We start from the raw sequence: 25,370 nt of genomic DNA on the forward strand, positions 1-25,370 counted from the left end.
ACACAGACACAAACACACACAGACACACAGACACACACAGACACACACAGACACACACACACAGACACACACACACATACACACACAGACACACACAGCCACACACACAAAGACACAAACACACACAGGCACACACACACAGACACACACACACAGACACACACACAAACACACAGACACACACAGACACACACAAACACACACAGACACACAGACACACACAAACACACACAGACACACAGACACATACAGACACACACAAACACACACAGACACACACACAAAGACACAAACACACACAGACACACACACAAAGACACAAACACACAGACACACACAAACACACACAGACACACACACAAAGACACAAACACACACAGACACACACACAAAGACACAAACACACACATACACACACAGAGGGGGGAAGGTGGAGTGTGGGGTGGAGGCTTGGGCAGCGGGGGTGCTGGTGAGAGGGGGGGGACAGGTGGGGAGGTTAGGTAGGGGGGGAGGCTGGGCTGGTGGAGGGGGGGCTGGGGGGGGGGGGGCTGGTGAGGGGGTGGAGGCTGGTGGTGGTGGTGGGGGGGGGGGGCAACAGGTAAATCACCGGCAGCACGTCGGGGTGAGGCAGCAGGCAGGGCTGCGTGCCGATGGTGGCGTGCGTCAAGTGAGCGGCGTGCGATGCCGCTGCCGGCGGTGGCTGCTGCTGCTGCTGTAGCAGCGTGGGCGGGTGGTGGTGCGCTCCGGCCTCTTCCTCGTAGATGGCATCGCGCTCGTTCTGGGGCAGGCTCAGGAAGCGGCGGATGGTGGCCAGGTTCTCCCACAGGGTGCGGTTCTCGGGCGAGGGCGTCTCCTTCCAGCGCAGCAGTTCGCACAGCCAGCCCTGGTGAGAGGGTGGGTGGGTGGTGGTGGTGGTGGTGGTGGGCCAAGACGTGCACAAGCATTAAGAGGGCACCTCTTGGGGGGACGAGGGTGGTTGCAAGTTGCAAGGTTGAGGTGCAACAACAAAAACAAAACTAAAATTACTGGCATGTATCATGGGAAGAAGAAGGAGAAGAATAGCTTGCAATTTTGAGAGTAAATATCAATTGCTCCGAGTGCCGGATTGTTACGCAATTGACAAAAACAGGGTGCGTTTTTAACGTAGATTTTGCAGGAGAGCTAATGATAACAGTTTACTTTTATCCAGCGTAAGCGATGCAAACGGCATGGCAAAACGCTCAACAGCGTTTTCCCGCACCTCCGATCAGCACGGTTGGCTACGTACGGTGCAAAAGAAGTTCAGCATGTACATACATACAACAGCATGAAGCAAGAGGCCCCAAAGCCACAAAATGACATCAAATTTTAATTTGCGACAAGAACCACGTTGGAATAAAAAAAAAAACACACAACTCCAAGCAAAACACGTTAGTGCTTACAAGCGAATTAAAATATTATCTAAGCTACCACAACAATAGGACAATTTTACGAAAACCAGGACAGGTGGTAACCCCCACTGCACGCCTGACATTCACCGAGGCGACGCAGTGTCCTGAAATTCCCATTCCTACAGCCGGGCGACATAACATCGACTGCTGCCAAATTGACACGCAGCGCACGGGTGAAGCCAAAGGCTGTCTGTGTGGATTTGCAATCGGTAAATAGATCACAAACAGAAGAAGAGTTCCTTTACAAAACCTGTTTGTGGCAAATACTGTATGCCGTGTTGGAAAAATGCACTTCAGCCAGTGCGAAAGGTGACAGTTGAATGGTTTACAAATTAACCAATCTATCACCAAAAACTCACCAGAATAGCACCAAACTAACCTCAAATCCTTACCCTATAAATTATCGATAAATACATGTGGGGTACTTGAACAATTATCTCCCATGGTTGACCTCACAATGCAAATAAACCAGACATGTAGGACACTGAATATTAACTGGTCCATAACTAATATCTTACTTGGTCTCTGCATAATATCTATATACTGTACAGTATAATTACTCATCTAAAGTTTATTTTTATAATAACAGTAATTTTGTTCAAAGATGTGAATATGATCGAGTATTATACTTTTTTGTAATATACAACTCTTTAACATAGTTGCTGAACATGCACCTGCAAATGGCGCATTACTTATGTCTTGCAATATGGTGCCACAAATACAATACACGGGCTTTAATCAGATTATTATTTATCTCATGACAAATATGCGTCAGACCACTCCACCACCTCCCACCGAGATGCTTGATTTAGTGTCTTCCCAACCGGTCAGATGACATATCGGGTTCCGCGGTACAAATACGCGCACCTCAAATTACCGCATTGTAAAGCCATGAAGGTACAAATAGAATCAAAAATGGTCACTGCTGCTGACGACGTTTCATTTGATTCTTTTAACACGCAGTGCAATAACTGTATTCAAATATGCAGGTGCAAAAACAGGTTTTGCTAAGTACAAAAACATTACTTAGGCGTTTTTGTTACATTTGTGTTTATTCGGAAACTAACACAATGCATAGGCACTGTTGACGAGTAATACAAGTGAGCTTGTACAAGACATCTGTTCAAAGAGATAATGACCAATGGACAAGGCTAGTAACCGGAGATTAGCTCATGCATGGGAGATGGATTTTAGGATCACAGGACCATGAGGAATGGCTTTCGTACAGGGAGGGCCTCATCCAGCTGTGGATAAATGGAAGATGATATGATTGATTTTATTTAGCGAATGCTTTTACATGCTCCTTTCACACAGCCAGAGCACCAGATACACAAGATGTGATGATGGTAACGATGACATTTGTAGAGGTAAGCCAAACTGCGTTGGTGCTGTAGCCAATATCCACAACTTACAGAAAAAACACCGACTAAATATATATATATATGTTTACACGGATAAGTCTTACAAACAAACAAAAAATACCTATATTGGACTATGCCTGCTTAAATACAGAATAAAGAACCCTAATGAAATCCTGTCATACAGTTCACTTGATTATAAAGGGCTGTGATGTGCTCTTGCTACAACCCTGTTGACAGCCATAATTTTTATAACGAGGTGACCTATAGTCCCCCATAACTTAAGTGTTTTTTTTTATTAGAAGATCTGAGTAACTATAAAACAAGTATTGTAAACCGAGCTAGCTGCACTATAATCTGTCATAAATTCATGTAAAAAAGTGCACATCTGTGCCCATTTAGTCATTTTGAAGGATACTTTGTTGTGTTGTAAGAGGTAGTTAAAATATCTAAAGTGGACTCGCCTATTCCAAGTGCCTAAAATGTGGTTTGTAGGACTTTATTAATCTTGTTCATGCATAATTAATATAACGGTGTGGGTGGGAGCAGTGATCTGTGCAAAGCACGATCAACCCGCTGACCTGAGTTTGATTTCCGGCCATAGCGAGCATAAGTGGCGAGTGTACTCTGAACCGGTTCTGCCCCTCTCTGTCCTCTTCACCAATTTAAAGTCTTCATTCAGAAGATTGATCAACAAAGAGCTGTAAAATGTAATTTGTTAGGAGACTTTATTTAAAATTACTTAACAGTAGATAATGGGAGATTGTAAAAAAAAATCATCGTTCTCATGATGAACGCTACAGTTCCTGGAGTGACTACTCCATGTGTCCTATACATTATGGATGTAATGATGCATCGATTGGTCAATACCGGCTCGAGCTCATGATACGTGCGTCATATCATGAGTGCAAGAATCTGGGTTTTTCGATTTGCACAGTGTATGTTGTATGTAATAAGTTCACTTTACCCCTACTACCACTAGAGGCCACTATATTCACCACTTTATAGAAGAGTATAATTGTCGAATGGAACCGTTACCCTGAATACAAACTAATAATTGAAACAAATATGGGTGGACGAATCACGACATGCTTATGAGAAATATAATTTTAAAACTTCTGCATCTGAGGTTCACCAACTGAGCCACTGGTGTCAGCCCCAAAATAATATGTGCAAAGACTGTTATCAAAAAAATCATACTAGTCCTCTGGGGAGGACATTCAATCTAATAACTCTCAGACATAAAAGGGTTTTTGATGATATTCATATCAGTAGGCCATTGTCTGCCAGTGTTGTAGCCAAATTTATATGGCAAAATTACTATAATTAGTAATTACTATAAACATCCCAGTACAAAGGGCATGAGACCTCTCTTGAAAATAGCTTTATGGAGATGCATGGAACAATCTTCACATTCAAAACGACGATAATGATGGTACAGAGAATTTTATATTCTTTTTTAAGTGATTGGAATTATTATTAAGCTTTGATGAGCAGAGTTAGTGGGTGGAACTGACAAAGTGAGGCCTGTTTTGTCAAAATCGGATGACTCAGAATAAGCTCTGACCTGGCCCGACGTTGATGCTCTTTCAGCAAGGGTGATATCACCTGGTTTTATCAAACCCTGGGAATGCTAAAATACTTTTATCTATCACATGTGTTCCTTCCACTAGTGGCATGGTGTAGTCACCATGGGCCCTGGTCTTCGGAAATGCCCCCCCCCGCCACCCATGTCCAATTTCCACCCTCTTTGTAGCCACGAAAAATATATATACAAAAATTTTACTTTTTAAAATTTTAATAGGTAAGGCCCACTGAGCTATGTAGCCCTTTTTCACACGTGACCTGGCCACAAATGATAGCTGAACAAAGTTGCTTTTGATGTCTACATTCATCGCAGCCAAATACTTTCAACGCATGTTTAGAAATGTGTATGGACAAATCGGAGGGCCTGGAGAAAAGATGCAAGCTCTAAATATAGAGGTGTCAGGGCCGGGATTGAACCCACAACCTCCTATAAACCAGGCGAGGTAATTAACATCTCGCGACCGTGGCGTCCTTGAAACCTTGACCCTTCTAACTTCTGGTCCTGTGGGCTATGGTGCAGTTGCACAGTTTGCACACTCGATAGCTATGCCACTGTCTGTCTACCACACAGTGGACTTCATAACACCTTTCTGGGTGGTCTGTCAGCCTCAATGTTGAGTGAGCTATGCTGGGTGAGTAAGTAAAAGGTTTATTTTTGTCTGTCTAAGCCTAAATTTACCATCTAATAGAATAAGAACACGTGTAAACTTGTGGTTCTCATAGCACGGTTATAACACAGAAAACATTATCACTGTAATATTGTATCAATAGGTTCACATGCTGTAAACATGGGCGTTGTTATATATACATTTCGGCTTTGCAGTATAATTTATGGAAACCACACCAAACACTGAAATGATAGCCAACCTTCATCTAAATATCAAAAAATGTTTAAATAAAGGGCAGTTGAGCTGAAACTATACAGGAAAATAAAATTCGAATCAATCTTCAATTGTCTAAGGAGTAGAGTGTTCGTTTTATTTTCTACATTGCTATGACAAAGCTATTTTATTAGTTCATGTGGAGAGACAGACGTAGGGAGGAGAAATTATCTGCTCATCTATTTTGTTAACTTATATTCTCCACAATTACGCTAATGATTATTTCGTGTTATGTATGATGAACTGTCATCAATTTGGCATCACGATGGTGCAAACCAAAAAACAATTATTGAAGTATATTTATTTAAGGTGCCTAAACTCTGATCGTTTGCTTCTCACCAAGAGCAGTAAAGTAACAATGGAGTTTTGTTGAGCCGTCTTAACGATGATGAATCAACGTAACGTTATCTCGTCATTTGTAAGTTTTGACGGAAATTTGCCATGCGACATAGGCACAGTACGTGCTCTTCCTACAGATACTCGTAACCAAATATCGCTCTGTAACAGACACCGCCGCAAAAAGAAGCGTGTGGGACATTGCTGACTGCATAGCTCTGAGATGTACGCGATCATCGCTGGCGGTTGTGAAAATTGATGGCGTGCAATAAATACGGTTATTAAACGTTGGAGTTTTAATCGTCCATCGGCCTTGCCGGTCACGGCGTGAGCCTGCCCTGGGCTCCGTGCCCTAAATGAGAACACTGTCTGCCAGTCAATTAACCCCGTCGAATGTTCCACGGTAAACTACTTCTCCCACAAGGCCGAGTGTTTCCTAAAGACACCGTCCAATGATTCCTACGTTTATTCGAAAGAAGGCAACATCCGCCGCAAAGTTAATATAACAAGCGGATGGTGATTTTCTTAGTTTTACACACAAATTTAAATGAAGTCACTTTCAAAAGCATGAATAGCCAGTTGTATATATTTTATTATAATGCTTACATATAATGGATGTATTGTCGAAGCACTAATAATGATGACTGTCATAATGGTACTATGTGTGTTGCAAAAGTGGAGTCTGCATATGTTATAAAAACCTCAGCAGTTTGCCAAGGACCTGAGTAGACACAGACTAACTTGTTAAGTTTAAATTCTGTCTCACTAATTTCCAGTTTCTTGTTTTATTGTGCATAATTTCACACACATTGCACATTTTATAAAATACTTTTCTTTCGAATCTTCACGTCCTTTCAACTAAATTCACTCCTACCGTGTCCTTTGCTTCATTCTGTGATTTAATGCTTCTATACCTCTACTTACTGGGTCTTAGAGAGATTGCCAAATCAAGCTAATGGCTACAACAATTATATTACAGGGTAAAAATGTATTATTACGTTCCACCCACATCAACCACATGGCTACAAAACGCAAATTACAGTAATGTCAACTGCGCTAAATGGTTTATTAAAGCCAGCGGCTATTTTTTCTCCATTGCTAACATGATAAAAATCTTATTTGCCGTTTTTATCAGTCGGAATATGTACCAACTTTCATTTGAAATACAATCGGAGAACATATGCAATATTACTTGCCGTTTCGAATAACCACTATACCGCAAGGAGCATGTTACTGGCATTGAACATAAATATACAAACGATGCCTCTCGTCCACGCTCTGACCCAATTCATATAATCGTTGCAGCTTACATCTCGAACATTTACATGTAAACGTTGTGTTGAAAACTTGTCTATTAATTAATGTTTTTTTTCTCGTGTAAATAAATACACATTGGAATACTTCACAATCCTTCCTCAATCCAGTGTCAGTTGTGGGAGGTCGATTTGACCATACTGCAACCGCGCTGATTGGTGTGAGCTGGTGAAGGGGGAGCCCAGGACCTGTTCAGATATAAACTCGTGACTGATGTTAGCCGTGGCCGGGAATCTAACCAGGTCGCCGGGGTCATAGGGCACTGAGCGAACTACCGTGCCACCACGCCCCTTGTGTTGAGTGCCTGGATATGGCCTACCAAAAAGTTAATGAAATCCGTTTTGTTGCAAAGCGCTACGATGTTACTGTCTTGAATAGGAAGACTCAGGTTTTGTGCAATCTACACCAATTACCGCTCATTTACAATCACAAGACAGATTCGGGGAGCCTGACTGGAGACTGACTGATCAGTAACAGACCTGTCCTTTGATAAACCATTATATATCACACACTTGGTGACCCAGTGTGTGTACACAACACAAACAGCATCCCAAATTACTGTATAAATAATGTATATACGTATGCATTTATTTTAGAGCTGTGCAGAGCAAAGTGTGCAATCACTTTTGATTATATTGATTAAGTAAAAATATTCGCTCAATTATGGTAAAAGTCTACTTCACTAGCTCAGCATAACTCTTTTTTATTATTTAATTAAATTAGCACATTGCTTTTTGCAGTCGTATTTTATTGTGAAAAGCATTCATGTATTTTTATTGCGGTATTAGGTAATGCACTGAAATTAAAATGGCAAAACCATAAAAACCGTCCTCCGAAGGATTGTGATGAAAAGAAAAGGCGACTGCTGATGGTGGTGGGCGCCATATGCTTTGGTCAAACACCAACAAGGGGAGTGAGGACGATGTGTAGCTTTACAGGGCGATCACTTGATATTTAAAACATACGCACTCACCCGCGCGTGCACACACCGCTCTAATACGCAATTTATAGTCCGAGTAATCAGTTTTAAGGCAGTTGTAAAAAAAAACAGCACTCTACCGATACTTTTTCTACATTTAATTGATTTTGATTACGAATGGTTCAACAAAAATAGTAGTAAATGCAATATTACCACGTGTAATCACAAAGCATTACCTTCTTTTCAACACTCATTCAAGTTACAATTCACATTTACACTATTATACTCTCCACAGCTACCCACGTGTTGATGTATATCGTCAGTACAAGCAGGCAGGGAGTAATCTATTTATAAAGTAATGAACTTGTTCATTTCCAGTTCACCTGAAATGTATCCAATCTTAAATTTTGATTTAAAGCTTTCGTGACTGCAGGGATTCATATTCTTGGTTCTTTTGGTAAAGTCACGTAGAAGGGAAACAATAAAATAATAAAAATATGTTTTAATAATAAAAAACATATTTCTTATATTTTTATTATTTTATTGTTTCCCTTCTACGTGACTTTACCGAAAGAACCAAGAATATGTATCCAATCTTGTCGTATCTCAGAAGCTCACAAGAGTGGGAGGCTAGTAGGTGCTAATTGGTGTTTGGTTGAGTGACCACCAGGGTTCATCAGGTCGTCACCCATCCAGAAAAACAGAGTGGAGCCTGGCCATGCGATGGCTGTGTGACAACTCGCCCACTTGAGCCAAACACAATATTTCTTGTTATCTTATAGCTCTTTTTCAGAAGTGACCTGGCCACAAATGATCTCTCAACGAAATGGCTCATCACGTGGAAATTTATAGCAGCCGAATGCTCCAAACGCATGTTGATTTTACGTCTGTATGAAAAAACCGGAGGACCCGGGGAAAAATTAATCCGACCATGGGGAGAACGTGCAAACTCCAAATATACAGGCATCAGGGTCGGGATCGAACCCACAGCCTCCTGTATACCAGGCGAGGCAGTTCACATCTCGCTACCGTAGCGCCCAAGGACCCTCCCGAAAAAATAGTTGAGGCTTTCCTGGATAATTAAATGAACAACTCTGCGTGTGTGAGGAAACAGAATTTCACGCACACGGCTGTACAGGCACTAACGCGTATGGCACACTGACGGATGAAATGCCTGCTTGCGCGCACACAATGGCAATTTCGACATTTTATTTTAAAGACAAGTAGTTTGATTAAAGCAATGAAATGTCGTAAGGTCAAAGAATGTGTTTCTGATGTTATAAAAAGTTGCGACGGCTTGGAGAGGCCTTCATCCAGCAGTGGATTGATCATGGCTGACGATATGAATTACACACTTTTTTTCAAGGAAAAAAAAGTGTATATGAAGGAAAATGTAAATATCTTGAATAAAGTTTGATAGAATAAACAAACAAACCGATGTCCATGTTAGTCACCCGCTGTTAAGATTCCTATACAAGACCATACTTGGACTAAGGCAGAGATGTCCCCGGATCCCTCCCAGAAATGAAGAGGCAGCCGAGAAGAAGCGTTCGCAAGCTCGGGAGGGAGAACTCTGCTTGTGGTCGCCAGGCACACGACCTGCGTTTTGCCTGTCACCGCTGTCAGTTGCATCACGAGTGACCTCACGAGTGACCCCACGTGTGTCTTCCCCAACGCGACCCCACCCACCCCTTCCTGCACCTCTCGCCCAGAACCGTCGCCACACCTTTCTCACCTCACTGCAATTTTTTATCCGCGCTATTCCCCCCCCCCCCCTTACCAACCTCTCCTCCCCCTCCCATCCAACACCGCAGCGACAACGTCATCCGGATTCCCCTCATCAGCCCTCATTCCTGCATCACCCCACCTCTCCCGGCACAGGTTTGGACAGCTGCTTGGGCTTCATTATAGCTGGCCACATCCTGCAGCAAAGCCTCACTTCCTCGGCTCCTCCAGTCAACTGTTGTCGTTGAGCTGCAGGAGAACAACGTGTGCGAGGCCACTCGCTCCGAGCATCCACAAATATATTGGCATTTTTTGTTTTGATGTGACTCACGTGCTGTGTGTTATTCGTGCTGCAGGGACCGGAATCTATCAGTGACACTCTGTGGTGTAATGCGCACTGTATGGATAATTTGCGAAAGGACGCCAGCCTAATTTTCCTGAGCTACGCCATACGCAGCTGTGTGGCACTGCTTTCTGCACAAACGGGATGGCTCACTGCCTGTATCGGTTACAATACTCCACGAGGGCCTTAATATTACCAACCGTGCCATTTATATGTCATTACAGATGATACAATACACCTTAAAGAGGATATTACATTACTATTTTTAACTGGAAGATGGAATTACCCAATCGCAAATGATGCAAGTGAACGAATTAGTGTACCGCTATATGTGCAGACAAAGGCAACGATCCCCCGTATACCCTGTCACAGACTATTGGGGCAAGTGCTGTTCGCGAGCACACGAGGGTGTGGGTGGTCAGCATCACGCCCGGCCACCTTTGTCTCTCCAGTCGGGAGAGATTGTACACACCGCAACCAGCTACTCATTTGGGGCTGAGTCGACCAAGGGGAGGCCCAGAACCGGTACAGATAAAAGTCACTGGCTACGCTGCCGCTCCCCACTACATGGATATATTGAACTTTATTTTCCTCAAGTAGACATGTTTACGTAAATAAGTAACTCACCAGCTGAGTAAGTTGGAGATTTGAAAAAAGTGCAAAGCAATGTTTCAGGAGCAAATGAGCCCACTTACTATATAACTTCCAGAATTAACGCTCGTCTTTGACCCCACCACACATGTTATACTTCCTCACTGTGTACCTCTGCCATTAAAGTATAAATGTATGTACTTGTTCTTCCTTTCTTAGCTTCTGAACTGCAGTTTTAATTGGAATATGTTAATTCCCCATTACCGACTCTCGCAGAATGATTCCACAATAATAAAAAGCATGACTCTTGCCTGCACAAGGAATTAAGAAACTGCAACTTTTTCATGCCATTTCTCCAGAAAGGACAACACCAAAGTCCTTCATATGTGCCAATTAAAGTGTAAATTAATTACCACAATATTCCAATTATCCATATTTATCGGCACACAACACAAAATGACGTTGCAGCGATTTTTACCTGTGTGTTAAATGCTGTTACACAAACGCTTTTGTAGATCATAACCGTGTTGTATGTGTCGCTTGTTTCAAACACCATCCATAATAAGCATTCTTATGTTTGCAAAGTTCATCTATTTACAAACTCCTTAAATAGGTTTAGCTTCTTCCATTGAAAACCACGCTCTACAAGATCATGCTTACATGCAATCAGTCAACTAATGTTTAGGAGCTATACAAACTCACATAGTTACGGATAAGAATAAGTACGGTGGGGAAAGAAAAAAAAACTATGCGCAAGTCCGATCGCATAAAATAAAACACAGAAAGCATCAGCACATGAACATGAAAATAAAAATTCAATTACCGGGCAAGAAATCTGCCATACTGCAAACTGAGCTGCACGGTCCTGCAGACCGTGCATGATAATGGGATATTGAATGTTGTCATTTTCCGTGCCTGTCCCGCGCTCTAACAGAATCGGCGAGTAATTTGTGGCGAGAGCACTGACCTTCGTTGCCCGTGCGTGTAAATTAAAGTTAATTACAGCGTCGCAGTGACACAGTGAACTGGGCTCCCCTGGGGACGCCTTTAATAGAATATTTATTTCTCCCATCTAATAACGAAGGTGATATTGACTCGTGCTAATTGCTGCCTCATTAATCCCAGGATTGCCGGGAGATTGGGATGACTGAGACGATTAGTAGTAATGCTCCTTTGTACGGCCCACCTCACTAAGGCGTCGAGCTGCCGCGGACGGGGGGAGGGGAGTAGGTGCAGAAACTCGCTGCACTTAAACGCCGCTCTTCCTGCCATGCATGGAATGCCGTTCTGTTCTAAGTGCGCCTCTAGAAATTAGAGGCAAATGCACGTGAGCCTTCAGCGAAATCGCAGCCTACAATCGGTGCCGCGCCACACACGAACGATGCAAAGCAGTGGCATTACCATCGACGCAACGTATACGTCTACAAGTGCACGCGTATTGCTTCTTGATTTCGGTGTTGGTTAAATACGAACCGTACGTGCGAGAAGCCCTCGACAACTGCTTCATGGAAAGCCAAAACGCAATAACTTCAAATACAGAAATAAGTCCCGTCTGGTTTGCAGGCATTCTACCGCGGCTGCGTGTGGTGGAAGAAATGTTCAGAAATGCGAACAAGTTGAGAAGCGTGTGAATATCAATGCTGAGGTTGTTGTTGTTGTTGTTGCTATTTTTCACATTACAATTCATTGTATATCAGTCTGTCATAATAACCACCTTCCCGATGCATCATTACGTGAGGCTACGCCATTCCTGCACATACCATAGTGCTATGTTAATTGTCAAATGACAATTGAAACTGCGATGTCCACATGGTTCATGCGAATGCGATATATATAAACACACACACAAGCATGAACCACTCCAACAGACACCGTGCTTAACTAAGCCAACACACTGAAGGTGTGCCAAGTTTCACCTCTGCCACCACAACTCGCCAACACAGAGCGATACATGGTGGCGTTTTAGCAACTGTTGTATTGAGGGGATACTTCATAAGCATGCTACTTCAGTTACAGCAAAACAAAATCGATCGTCGCCATCGGCCATTTCCTATCCACTGCCGATGCCGTTGGCATCCCTCGGCGTCGTGCGACGCCACGGTCCATCTCGCTCCTGAGCATGAGCTGATCTCATTGCTCCATCTCGACGCCGGTCACCCTAGCGGCACGTTTCTCTCCTTTGGCTGCCATTCTGTCACCAGCCATGTTCATCGGCCAACGTCTCTCCGAGCGAAACGCGTCCTGCCCCAGCCCGCTCACGTTCCCCAATCGTCAATGTGACGTATCGGATTTGCGTTTGTTCCCTGTTCCATGAGTTGCTCTTCCTGCCTCTCAGTGCACTTCCAAGTACGTGTCTCCTTAACCTCCCCATGCTTATTCGCACCTTTTTCACCTTAAAAAAAAGTAATGCAAAATGTCACATTGATCACTTTACATGGCACGCATTTATTGTCCAAAATTATAGAGCTCAAATTAATAATGATAGGCGCAAAAAAATAAACACCTACGTGTTATCTCATCTGTCTGACAGAAAAACAGTAAAATAGTGCAAAATTGCAACATGAAAGTTGTCCAATGTAACCTGAAAATGCGTATTACAGCTCACCTTTTAGATAAATGTAATATACCATAATTAGCATGTTTCCTATGATTGTGGTATTACTATTAAATTTGTTTCTACAATTAATTTTAAAACGACGCCGCTTATTCAGGTGCATTAAAGCACAAAATTGGATAAACACCGCTTTTTAAAGTCGCATTCAAGTTACAATACAGTGACGCTACACGCATCACTGCTGATGTTTTTTTTTATGGTTTAGCGATACAACATGTATGTGTCGTGTTCAATAAGAGTTTATCTCCTGTGATATAAAGAAAAACCAGCGAGCATACGTGCCAACATAAAGACGGGTATGGTGAAACGTTAATGCCCAGGAATGAGATAGGCTGATAAAAAGTGGGTCTCGAAAGTTAATAATACCTTTGAAAGACTATTAGACAAGCTTTATAATTACGAACATGCAATTATCAAGTGCATCAGAAGGAACAAACCATGAAAAAAATCTTTATGCTAGGGGCCACATCACTGACGTAAATATGTTGGAAATATAGTCTCAAACCGACAGTTGTACAATGCCTATTTCAAGGCATTGACATACAATATTGTCCCGACGTGGTGTGAAGAAGTCTTGCTGTCGCCACTGTGAATCTCCCCCGCGACAAGCGTGTTTCACAAAACGCCCACAGTACCGCATGCTCATCTCGACAATGGCACAGTGGTGCAGCTGTCAAATATGCAGGCAGTGTAGCTGCACTACGGCACTACGTGCCGAATGGGCCAAGGTGCCAGGTTACAAAGAGAAGGGGATATCGCAGAGCGAAGGGGGGGGGCATTACATTCCTAGCATCAGAGCCCATGCCAGGCACGCTATGCTAGTAGCAAGCTGAGAACAAGTGACGGCACCAACATTTGACTCCACTGCAAATCGTGTGTGAATATAAAGAAGCTCGCCAGAGATTGTACATGCCCAGAAGCAGACTAAGTATGGGTCAAGAGCCCAGTAATTTTTTTTTTATGTTGCAGAAGCTTGTATCTACAAATAATATATCCACTTCAGCTTGAAAGCCTGACATTTTTATGTTAGATGACTGCAAAGCAGATACACCTCAGTACTTGTATTAACAATTGAGTGAATTCTATGAGAGTGAGATAAACAATATATATAAAATCACAGCACCAGAAGTTATTCTATATTTTTTACATAATGTCCAGAGATGTTAACCTCGCAATGGCCTTACAATTATGAAACAGGAAGAAACAAAATAGAAATACATTCAAAATACACAATTTTAAAAGGAAGGACTTTGGTTAAGATTTTGGATTAATAGCTTCAACCTATGAAAAATGATGTTTTACCAACTCATCCCTTATTTTGGAAGAGTAAAGTTTGGCCCACGACTTAAAATAATATTGGCTTTTTATATTTCAAGATACATTTATTTCATCATTCAACCAACTTTATTACTTTACGCATTTGGTAATAATTGAGCATATGTTAATTGATTAATCTATTTCTCGTGGATATGTTAACAGGCATAAAACATAGACATCAAATCATTTGCTACTGTGCTCCTGGGAAATATTCACCCACATATCTCTACATGCGCATTAAAAACGCTGAAATTAGTGAATGAACTGCTAAACTAATGACGACACTAACCAAGCAACCTACATTCCCAGGATCACCCATGTAATTTTGCTGCTGCTGCTGCTACATGAGTCACATTTCACGTCTGTGATTTAAAGGAATAAAACCTGTCGTGTTGACTGCAATTGCCAATCCAGGTCAACTCTTTCATATGTAGGAACAGTCAGGTAATTTAATTAATTCATCTCCCTTGTCTTAGTCAATTTAAAATTTCAGGTTAATAGCACATAGCAGGATAATGGAGGTTAGAATGGATTTACTGTGGGTGAATTTCTGCATAGATGACCATTCCTGCTTAGCTACCTGCACCAGTCGCCTGATATCAAAAGATTCTCTGAGTGTGCTGCAGCTTCATGGGAAACTAATTCAAGTTCCTCGCGCCAAACAACACGCGGTACAAAACCTACAGAGTGCTTTTCTTATATTTAATATATATTTTAATATCCTATTTCATATTGCGAAACAACAAAACGTTGTATTATAGTTGACATGTAAGCATGCATACATACACAACAATTCCGTAGCTTATTTTTATTTCGTACAAAAATTTGCACCGGTTCCCCATTACTCGTGATAATCAACTTTGTGTCTCCATTATGGAATTCTCAAAAGCCCCTCACCTGGCTCTTCATTGCTGCCACCTTTGCAAAGAGGGCCTGCGATACCTTGGCGCGCTTCATCTCCTGCTGGATTTCATCGTAGATGATGGCCGTGATGCCCTGGCCCACACCATCTTCGACCTTTACGCAGTGCTCTAAGGGCATGGCAAACGGCTTCGTCTGCGCACACACACACACATCATGACGGTACACGTAGAGTTTACATTAACCTTTGCAAGAACCGTGACACGCACACATCACAATTGGGATCCATTCAAAAGCACACACAACTTTTAAAACAAGTGAGGGAGAGATTTGTGTAGGATTTCTCAGTGCTTCAAGATGGCAATATTGTCAGTTATAGTGTTGCCATTCATTCTTTTACCATCATTTTTCGACTGGTTCTTTTCCTTGATGAAGAAACATAAATCTTAGAATGTTTATTATTTTCATCAGACATGAAGTTTTAGGGTTATTATCATTACAACACCGAATAAAGGAATTCCAATGAGACAATGCCATTCGACTGCCTCGCCTGTATTTGGGGCAATGCAGGTTGAATAGAATGTATCAATATATGTATAATTATCTATACATTTAATGAACAAAAACAGTCAGTGAAATTATGGCTATTTTAAACATTGGAATTGGTTGGCTGGAATTTTCTTGTGTCAGCCCCCATTCTTCTCCTGTAATACTCCATTTGTTTTCTTAATGGTCTGTAACTGTAACAAGATGGATTATCAACACCTGTGTTAGCTTTCCAATAAATGTTCAGTGGAAAAAAAAAACATACTGTGGAGAGGAAACAGCATGCAATACATTGCTAAATATATGTGAGAACCTACATCAATCAATAAGATGCTCTCCAGAAGGGATTCTCAAAAAGTTATTATAATGATAGTAATTTACAGCCGTTTGTCAGTCCACTGCTGGATGAAGGCCTTCGCACACCATCATCACATCATTGGGGTTTGTAATCATACTTTACCACGTTTGTCAGTACGAGTTGGTAAAAAAGGGGGGGGGGGGTGGGGGGCTCCAGGACAAGTTCAGCTATCACTCGCCGTTCACGCTCCTAGTGGAGTGCCCTCACCACTGTGCCACCACTCCAACCCCCACAGGCAAGGCTCTGAAAACATCCAAAGGGGTCTGCAGGTGGTCTGCAAGGTGCTGGAGAGTCATGGATGCGCAAATACAGATCTGCACGTTTAGCAAGCCCTTCCTATCCCCTGCTCGTCTGGCTCAAACAGTAGCATAGTCGTAGACGCAGGCTGCAATGTCCCCGTAAACGATAAGTGAACGCCATTTGCTATGACGAGGACTTCAGGGATTTTCTGCAAATTCAAGGGAAGATTCCAACGCCTAAGGGGTCTTCAACCTAACGAAGGTTTAACAACCTCTGTTCCACACCATCTCGAACGATCGTCTGCGTTCAGAAAACGGACAGGGTACCCAAGGAGTGTGTGCGTGCACGTACCCCTCGTGCAGAACTGTTCCGGCTAAGGCGGACAGACATTCGTGCAGCTTTGGACATTTGTTCTTTAAGGCTTCTTTGCAGGCGACAGCTGTTGCTTGCAGTATGTTTGTCGCTGACAAGTCGGCCCTGCACAGCATACCAATGAAGCATCCACCGCACCTGCACCAGAAGAACCGAGGACTCTTCCTCAGCCTGTGATTATCTTTTATCCCCAATACCTGACCAAATTTGGAATGGATTATGACCCTTTGTCGACAAGGATCTTTGGCAGGCCCATTGCAAACGGGTGACGTGAAACTTTACGGTGTAGATTGCCGACGTGCAGAAATTGCTTCATTTCTTCATGACAAATGTTTATCTGGCATCTGGTGACTTTTTCAGGCCTGAGCTCATCCTTTCCTGGGTCCTGGACCGAGTTGTCTCTGTTGAATTTCAGTTTCAGCAGAAGCCTCTTTCGGCGGTTGCCAAAATAAATGTCAACGAATTCATCTGATCACTAAACCCTTGCAATAAAATGACCTTATACTTTGCAGCATTGTGTACTTTGGGCTTCATCTAGGCATAAAGGAGTTTCTTCTTGAGAGGAAAGCACAGTTGAAGATAAATGGTCGGCATCATACGGGTTGGAAAAGGTGCCACTGTGGCAGAACACTCCCACTTGCAAGGTCATAAGTTTAAATCCTGGTCAGGGGTCCACACTGCCCAGCATAACAAAAATTGTGCCACTTTGCAGAAAGTCAACGGTGGTTGTTGTATGAAGAGACTGATCTCTAATATGGGAATGTGGAATTTCCATCACCTGCTTGGGAGGTGAGCACAGCCACATGCTTGTTTGGATAAGGGGACATACTTTGACTTGAGTGAAAGTAAGCCTCAGGGGACCCCATGCCCTATGGAAATTTTAGCACAGCAATGAACTGTGGGTTACGGGGCTCACAGGAGTGGGAGCAGAAGCGCTACCTGTGGTGAGAAGTTCCTGCCAGGTTGCATTATGCTGCTGGCCGCCATCACCCCGGCTGGGTTCATGTTCCTCTCGCGCTCCTCCTGGTACAGGCGGTCCCTCTCCACCTCGGGCAGGTTGAGGAAGTTCTGCATGGCACGAAGGTTCACCAGCAGAGACTGGGACGCCAGCTTTGGATCCTCCTCCTTCCGGAGTATCTCAGAGAGCAGACCCTGAGACAGATGCAGGCATACGGATGTTGAGATTTCTGAAGAGATGAAGCGATCCAAATGTGTTTTTTTTTTCCATCATTTAAGAGTCTTCCGGTTTGATATTTCGACTTATGATCTACTTCTTTTGATACACACTTCCAGAAGCTAGCCCAGGAATGAACAAAGTGACGTCTAAAGCAAATCCAATGTTACCCCTTTTTGCACTGCCTGGTGGTCAAGCAGGTGTAGCGTGGTTGGCATGGGCCCTGGTGCAAGGAATTATATACGGGGTGGGGGTGTCTTGTCCAATTTGTCCCCCTCTTTCTATCTCGGCATCTGAGTCACTCCGGCCCATGGGCCCTGGTGAAGTTGCACCGCCTGCACACTCAACAGGCTACGCAAACCGTTGGTTGGCAATGGTTGCGCCGCAGCTTCAGGCAAACTGATCTCACTGCGACTCACTGGCTGTGTTTTTTTTTCTTTGTCTGCAAACGCCATGTGGGGGACCCCGTTCACCACAACGCCACTCACCTGCGTGCGGTTGAACGCGACACGGGCAAACACGGCCTGCGAGACGCTGGCACGCTTGAGCTCCTCGCGCACCCGCTGGTAGATGTCAAGGCCGACGTCCGACGACGAGTTGGGCATCTCGCTGGAGCAGCCCTTGCTGAAGGCCCTCACGGCGGAGCCCATGGACGCGCCGGGCGGAGGCACTCCCTGCGAGCCCGGCGGTGGCGGCGGGTGGTTGAGGAACTGCTGGTGGTGATGCTGCTGCTGGTGGGCGAGGAGCCTGCTGACCGCCAGCTGCTGGTTTAGGAACTGAGCCATGGCTATCTGCTGGCTCACCAATTGCGGGGGCATCATGCCAGGTCCAACCAGCGGCTGCAGCGGAGACAGCGGGCTGCGCAGCTGGGAAGACGGCGGAGGGAGGAGGCCTTGGGGAGGACCCGGGGAGGTCTGCGCGAGGTGCGGTGTCTGGCCCGGCGAGAGCTGCGTGGGCGAGAGCTGCCGCGGTGAGGCCGGGTCCTTGCCGCCCGACAAGTGATGATGATGATTGGGGCTGGGGCTGGCATTTGTCCTTCCCGACAGCCTTGCCAATGACATCGTGTCTTGTCCATCTGCTCTGGCTAAAAGCGTCGCAACAAACATGTGTTGTTACCGACACGTGCAGTTCGCACTGAGTTGACGCACGGTCGCAAAGTTTTTAATTAAACATTCGAACTTCGCTCGATCGCAAATCCGTGGATCGAGTTATAATTCGCGAATATTACATTGGTCGAAAGTGATATGAAATACCGCAAAAAATATGTTAGCTTGTAAGTGAAAAGCAGGTGTTGAAAGATTGACCACACCTGGGCATGCACTACAACATTTTGTGATTTTTACCATAACTTTCCCCGACTGACATACATTTAAACTGATAGCTCTCTTAAATGTGGTAATTTGATGGTTCGAAGCATTAGCACAGTATTTGTATTATATGTCCCAATTGGCAGTGTTATGTGAATAACATGAATTTGGTTTACCATGATCGATTATCCGTAATCATTACAATGTGTTTTGTATCGCAAGCACATTGAGATTGAAGTGATACCGCGTTTTTTCTCATTTTCATGGTATGACACTCATAAACGTAACTTGAACCTGGAAATATATTTACAATTTTGCTTTAACATGTAGAGTAATTTGTACGTGGAGCCTAAGTCACATTCTGCGGTCTCGTTCCGATGCTTTACAGATCCCCGGATGATCCAGAATTGCACGTCGCATTAGTACAACAGACACCATTTCCCCTCCTAGTGGGCAATGTGAACATTGCCAGTAATTTCGATCGTTTTTTTTCCCAATGACACTGGAATGCAAAAGACCTTACATTTCAAAGAGGCAAGTCAGATGTTTTTTCTGAGTTGAATGATATGGGGACGAGGCTTCATTTAAAATGGTTCAGACTGGGAGATGTGTGCCTGAAATTTTAACTGGCAATGTTTTTTTTGAGGCAAACTTTTACAAGAAAGTCAAAGAAGGAATGTATCCAGTGCCTTTAATGGGCAGATTGATACGCCTAGGCCACTCAACCACCTGGATATGCACTCATAGCTTTGTGGTAATTCTGTGCGTCGAGAAGTTCGTACAGTGTGCGTCTACAAACTATTTTCCACTCCCCCAAAACGTAAACTGATTAATGTGATATTGTTGGAGCCAGAATAACCCCCGATAGGAGATGATATGACAGAAACATTGATTGGCTGAGGATACAATGTGTTTGATAAGAAAGCAGTTAGTTTATCAAGTTCAAAGACTATAACACATCAATCTCAAACCACGAATCTCACGATTATAAGTGAACCAACTGATTCAAATGTTTGTTGCATAATGTTCATAACGACCTTTTCATTTTTTTTTACTTTGACATTAAGCATTGTCAGGAAAGCCAAAAGATTATCATGGGATACTGACGAAACATTAAAATCGTTGACTAGTGTCAATCACAAATAAACATGACTGTTAGCAAAATCCTGGCGATGTACAGGTTCAGTTTGTGTGATTTCGCGTACATGTGGTTTAACTTACTTTTGCCCAAAATTCTCTCTATGCGGTTCCAAGTCACTCATATGCGGCTATGCAGTCGGACGTGGGACAACATTGTGCGTGTACTTTAGGCACTACTCGTCAGACAGCTGTCTCATGCTCGTTCGCTTTGTGCACCCTTTTTCAGAATGCATCTACCACATAAAGCGAGGGAAATCTGTATGCAGAATAAAAAATATATGTTCATGTTGTATGTCATGGGTTCCCTTCATCCCTAAAGCAACTTCACCGGCATGTAAAAATTATATATTAGAAGTTATTATTTTATGAAATCCTGATCCAGGAGCACAACACTTTGCTGAATCAGCGGTGTGGTGGGAAAATGTGGGTGGGTGGGGGGGGGGGATATAGAATCTTCCTACCTCGGGTTGCCACCTCTCCTTACTTAAGCCAGGGTTTTTCTCTTTTTGAGGTGGCTATCCTAGGAAGTCTGCATTGTTTACCAGAACATTACAGCTCACTTTTTGTCAGTTACATAATGATACACCCCTCAAGACAATACGCATAGCCTTCTTGCCATGATAAACCCTATTATTTTTGAACATCATGGATGGCAACCCTTGTTCCACTCCAAGTGCATACAAAGATCCCCCATGTAGCCTTAACAGGCTGTAGGGGCCAGTGCTGTTAGCGAGCACCTATGAAGGCCGACAAGGCACACGAGGGACTGGGTGGCCAGCACCCCGCCTCAGTGGCAATGTTTGCACATCGCACAAGGTACTCATTTGAGGCCGAGTCGACCAGGGCAGGCCCAGGGATAATCGTCACTGGTGCTGGCTGTGAGCAGGAATCGAACTCGTGTCGTTGGTTTCGTAGCACAGCACGCTAAACCGCAACACTACCCCAAGTGCATTATACACATTCTCACAAGCACCAAGGTCTAATAGAACATACCTCTGTACTTCTTGTAGTGCTTGTACCATCGTCCAAACTCGTGGCACTTTGCCATAGAGACGTTGGCGTAGTAAGTGCTGTTCACGATGGAGGAGATCATACTCTGTGGGAAGATTATGGTGGTAATTTTACACAAGCACAAACATAAATTGATCTCCCCACCTGCTGACTGCCAATTCCATAAGCACCAGTTTGTCAACACCGGCACAACTGGGGCTGTTTCTCAATTAGTTTATCATCCAAGCACGCAGGACTTTATTGCATTAGTACACAATTACGAAAGGCTGCAACTTAAGCAGTTGCAACTCCTCTGCAGAGCATGTGTCTCAGAGCAGCATATAAAACATTTTAACAATGGTCATATCTATCTGCGATGCGTCAAATTCCCATACTGAAATGTCATCCTCATTAGTGTGTGTATTTTTTCCAGAAAACCTGAAATATTGCCTTGTAATTTTTGGCAAATTAAAAAAAATCACAAGTTATGTTTCAGTTTCATATCATTTATTCGGTATAACCCTGTGAGCCATGCGGCTCTTGACTCGGGTGCAACCGCAACAAAACAAAAAATATGAACGTTTTGTAAATCCACTTCTGGATGAAGGCCTCCCCATGCTACGTTGGTCATATGAATTGTTTGACCATACTTCACCACATTGGCCATTGTGGGTTGGTGAAGGGTGCCCAGGACTGGCTCAGATATACACTCTCTGCTGTTGTTAGCTGTGGCATGGAATTGAACTCAGGCAGCAGGCTTCTAAGTGGGGTACGTGAACCAATGAATTACCACTCCACCCTTGCTTATGAAAATTATTATTAAAGTAAATATGTCCATGTGCTGTATTGTACACGTAAACGTTTTGCTTTAATTATAAGGCAATTTAAATCATTTGTGCCATTATATACATCGATATGATTAAACATAATTTTAAAATATGTCTAAAAAACTAAACATACAAATATACAATATCACGTTTTTTATATGTCATTAAAAGTTTGAAATGTAAGGAAAACATCCGTAAGCACTCATTGCATGCGGTTTAATAAAGCGGTGAACAGCAATTATTTTTGATAGTCCGCTTTGGGTGTGACACAACGCCGGTTTGTTCCCAACTTCCCTGTCACACCCTGGCATTTAAACAATTGGGGACCAATTGTCCCACTTTCTAGCGCTAAACACTATAATGTACCCAGTGCACCATAATCTGACACTAGCCAGTGGCGTAACGTGCGATGGCATGGGTCCTTGGTGCAAGGAATTTCTCCCCACTTCATATCCTGGCCTCCAAGCTGCAGTGCGGTCGCAACACATGCATGCTCAACGGCTCCACACTCCATGGTCGTCATCCAGGAACGTAAGTGTTTAGTTCTTCTCTCCCAACACAAAAGTGTGTTTAACCAGGCAGCACTCCCAGACCAATATTAAACATATTAGAACACAGAGCAAAAAAACACTCTGGCTTAGTTGGCGAAGATAGAAAAGAAAATATTATATATTTTATTTAAAGCTTTCGTGACTTGCAGGGATTCATATTCTTGGTTCTTTCGGTAAAGTCACGAAAGAGAAACAATAAAATAATAAAAAAATATAAAACAATAAAATTCTCACGACGTTTCGACTGCAACACAAGCAATCATCATCAGGTGTGATGATTGCTTGTGTTGATGATTGCTTGTGTTGCAGTCGAAACGTCGTGAGAATTTTATTGTTTTATATTTTTTATTATTTTATTGTTTCCCTTCTACGTGACTTTACCGAAAGAACCAAGAATATAATATTATATTTGACTTAACGATTATAGTAATAAGCATTGTATAGAAGCAATTCAGAATAGTCTCACGCATTTACTGCTGATGACAATGATATTTGGAAATGTGAATGGATGCTCATAACACACTGAGTGATTAATCACACTTTAGATGCGTATTGACAGCTTGAATCTTTTGTAATCCTTCACCCAATGCCATTATTTGTATCACACAACAAAATAAAACACCTTGCACATTTCCACGAAAGAAAAGGCCGGATTGAGTATTATAACTTTCACATGAGCCACAGGTGCGTTCACGTGATGCACAGGCACATGACCCTCTGATTCACAGCTGCAGGTAACCGATTACCGTACAGAAACGCAGGCACAAGTAACACAAGGCAGTGAAATGCACTCAAAAACGACATTCCACGTTTACCTGGCACTAAGCAAAATCGTTTTCTCTGTCGTGTGCAGAGTGCACGTGAATCTTTATCACGTGCTATTGACTAATAATTATCGGCGGTTTTGTAGCACGCGATGATCTGAGGTCGCCCTGACTCGAGACAGCGAGACGGCTATGCGCCCCCATGGCACACGGCCATGCGCAGGCTGCACAATGAGACAGTGCGCACAAAATCATTCTAAACTCGCACCGGCAAATGTACTTATACGTTAAATGTTAATGCTTTTACGTGTTGTACATTTTACGGAGGTCCAAATTAAAGTCAACTTGTTTATGGAATTATTAAAAACCAATTTTCTTTCTTGGGAATAGGTTTCAGCGCTTGCTTTTTAAAAGCCTGAAGAAATTACGGTCCAATATTTTATTCATAAATGAATAATATTAAGGATAATTGTGAAATGTGATCATGAGCACTCAAATCAAATTCAATTTATTTTTTAATGGACTTTATTGGATGTGTTTCTGTTTTAAATAACGCGATAACATACATATACTGCGAAATGTCAATCAAGAAACTGCGTTGATTTCTTTTGTTTAAATATATAGCCAGATTGATCAAATAATAAACGTAGCTGATAATAAACAGAATTGTAGCCATCATTTACATGACTCTTAATGCATTAGAAAACAAGGGATAAATACATTTTAGGCATTATTTCACATAACATTTCAAATGCAACGTGAAGAAATGTAAAACTGTTCTTTTATTTGAAAGCACCATCATGGAAATTATGGTAAATGCCAAATTTCTGCCGGCTTTGCCAGCAATCAGTTCGTGAAAGAAATGAGTTGTGGGAGCTGGCAGTATGAGGCATATAACAATAAGCCTGATTAAAAATGGTGTGAGCTTCCCAGCAAATGTTTGCCGAGCATTTTTTCACATCTGTTTAGCAGCTCCACTAATCACCTAATGTGAGTATTAGTGGGGCACATGGCTAATGTTTAAATTGGCCATAAAACCTTCTGGCAGGATGCATCACATCAACATGATCTTCACACAATATCCCCACTTCCACCAAATGTTGTGAAATGTCACAGAAAGGACGTTTAGATAGAATGGCAGGAAAATTTCCTGCCTAAGACCTAATGAGTGTGAAACAATCTGCTTGAGCAAGAAATATACCTCCATTTGTTTAAACTAAATGTGAGGAGGCTAGATGGATAATGTGCTATCTGCATGTTAATCCACACTAAGATGCTACATACTGTGCCATCTCTGGGAGTTGAGTTTAACAACATTTAAAACCTCCGTAAAAAAAAAAACAAGAAAATATTTTAATAAAGGTATATGCAACGAATGTTTTTGGAAGCATATTGTAATATTTACCTTGTTGAACAGTTATTAATATTTACATATCATTATTTTGTATCTTAATGATTTACTAAATCTGAAGTCACAAATGTCATCTTTTGGTTGATACTGGATTAACTGCGAACAAAGCTTAATTCCTCCCAGAGAACTCCTTGTCTCCACGTGGTACACAAAACTCATTTGCTGGTCAGTCGGAAAAAAATTCACTCACCTTTTTGAAAATCCTGCACTAAACCAGTAATGTGCCCTGAGCTAAATCCCATTGTCCAGGTCAGCTGATTGCAGAACATGTGGGCACACAACAGTGCCAGCTCCGCAAGGTTTCCTGGCTCAACAACCACGCTGATTGCCACATTGTTTCGTTTTGCTGTCGAGTTAGACCACATTTGATTGGCGGCTATTGCACCAATGGGTGCGAGGTATCTCCCACAAATG

At 42.8% G+C, this 25,370-nt stretch overlaps 1 protein-coding gene across 2 annotated transcripts in view; it reads right to left on the reverse strand.

Annotated features, from left to right (window-relative positions):
* The window catches only part of LOC116938471 (DNA-binding protein SATB2-like), a 65,489-nt gene that overhangs the window by 13,962 nt on the left and 26,157 nt on the right, over positions 1-25,370 (reverse strand). For both annotated transcript variants that reach the window (XM_032945589.2, XM_032945603.2), the window contains exons 6-10: positions 21,407-21,509; positions 18,455-19,050; positions 17,732-17,944; positions 15,313-15,471; positions 608-883 (exon numbers count right to left, since the gene is read on the reverse strand). In XM_032945589.2, coding sequence (XP_032801480.2) covers positions 608-883; positions 15,313-15,471; positions 17,732-17,944; positions 18,455-19,050; positions 21,407-21,509 — 1,347 coding nt within the window. The remainder of the gene's footprint in view (positions 1-607; positions 884-15,312; positions 15,472-17,731; positions 17,945-18,454; positions 19,051-21,406; positions 21,510-25,370) is intronic.

Source organism: Petromyzon marinus, chromosome 4 (genome assembly GCF_048934315.1).
Source record: "Petromyzon marinus isolate PM22_M1 ecotype Great Lakes invasive population chromosome 4, UKy_Petmar_22M1.pri1.0, whole genome shotgun sequence".
In the NCBI taxonomy this organism is placed as follows: domain Eukaryota; kingdom Metazoa; phylum Chordata; class Hyperoartia; order Petromyzontiformes; family Petromyzontidae; genus Petromyzon; species Petromyzon marinus.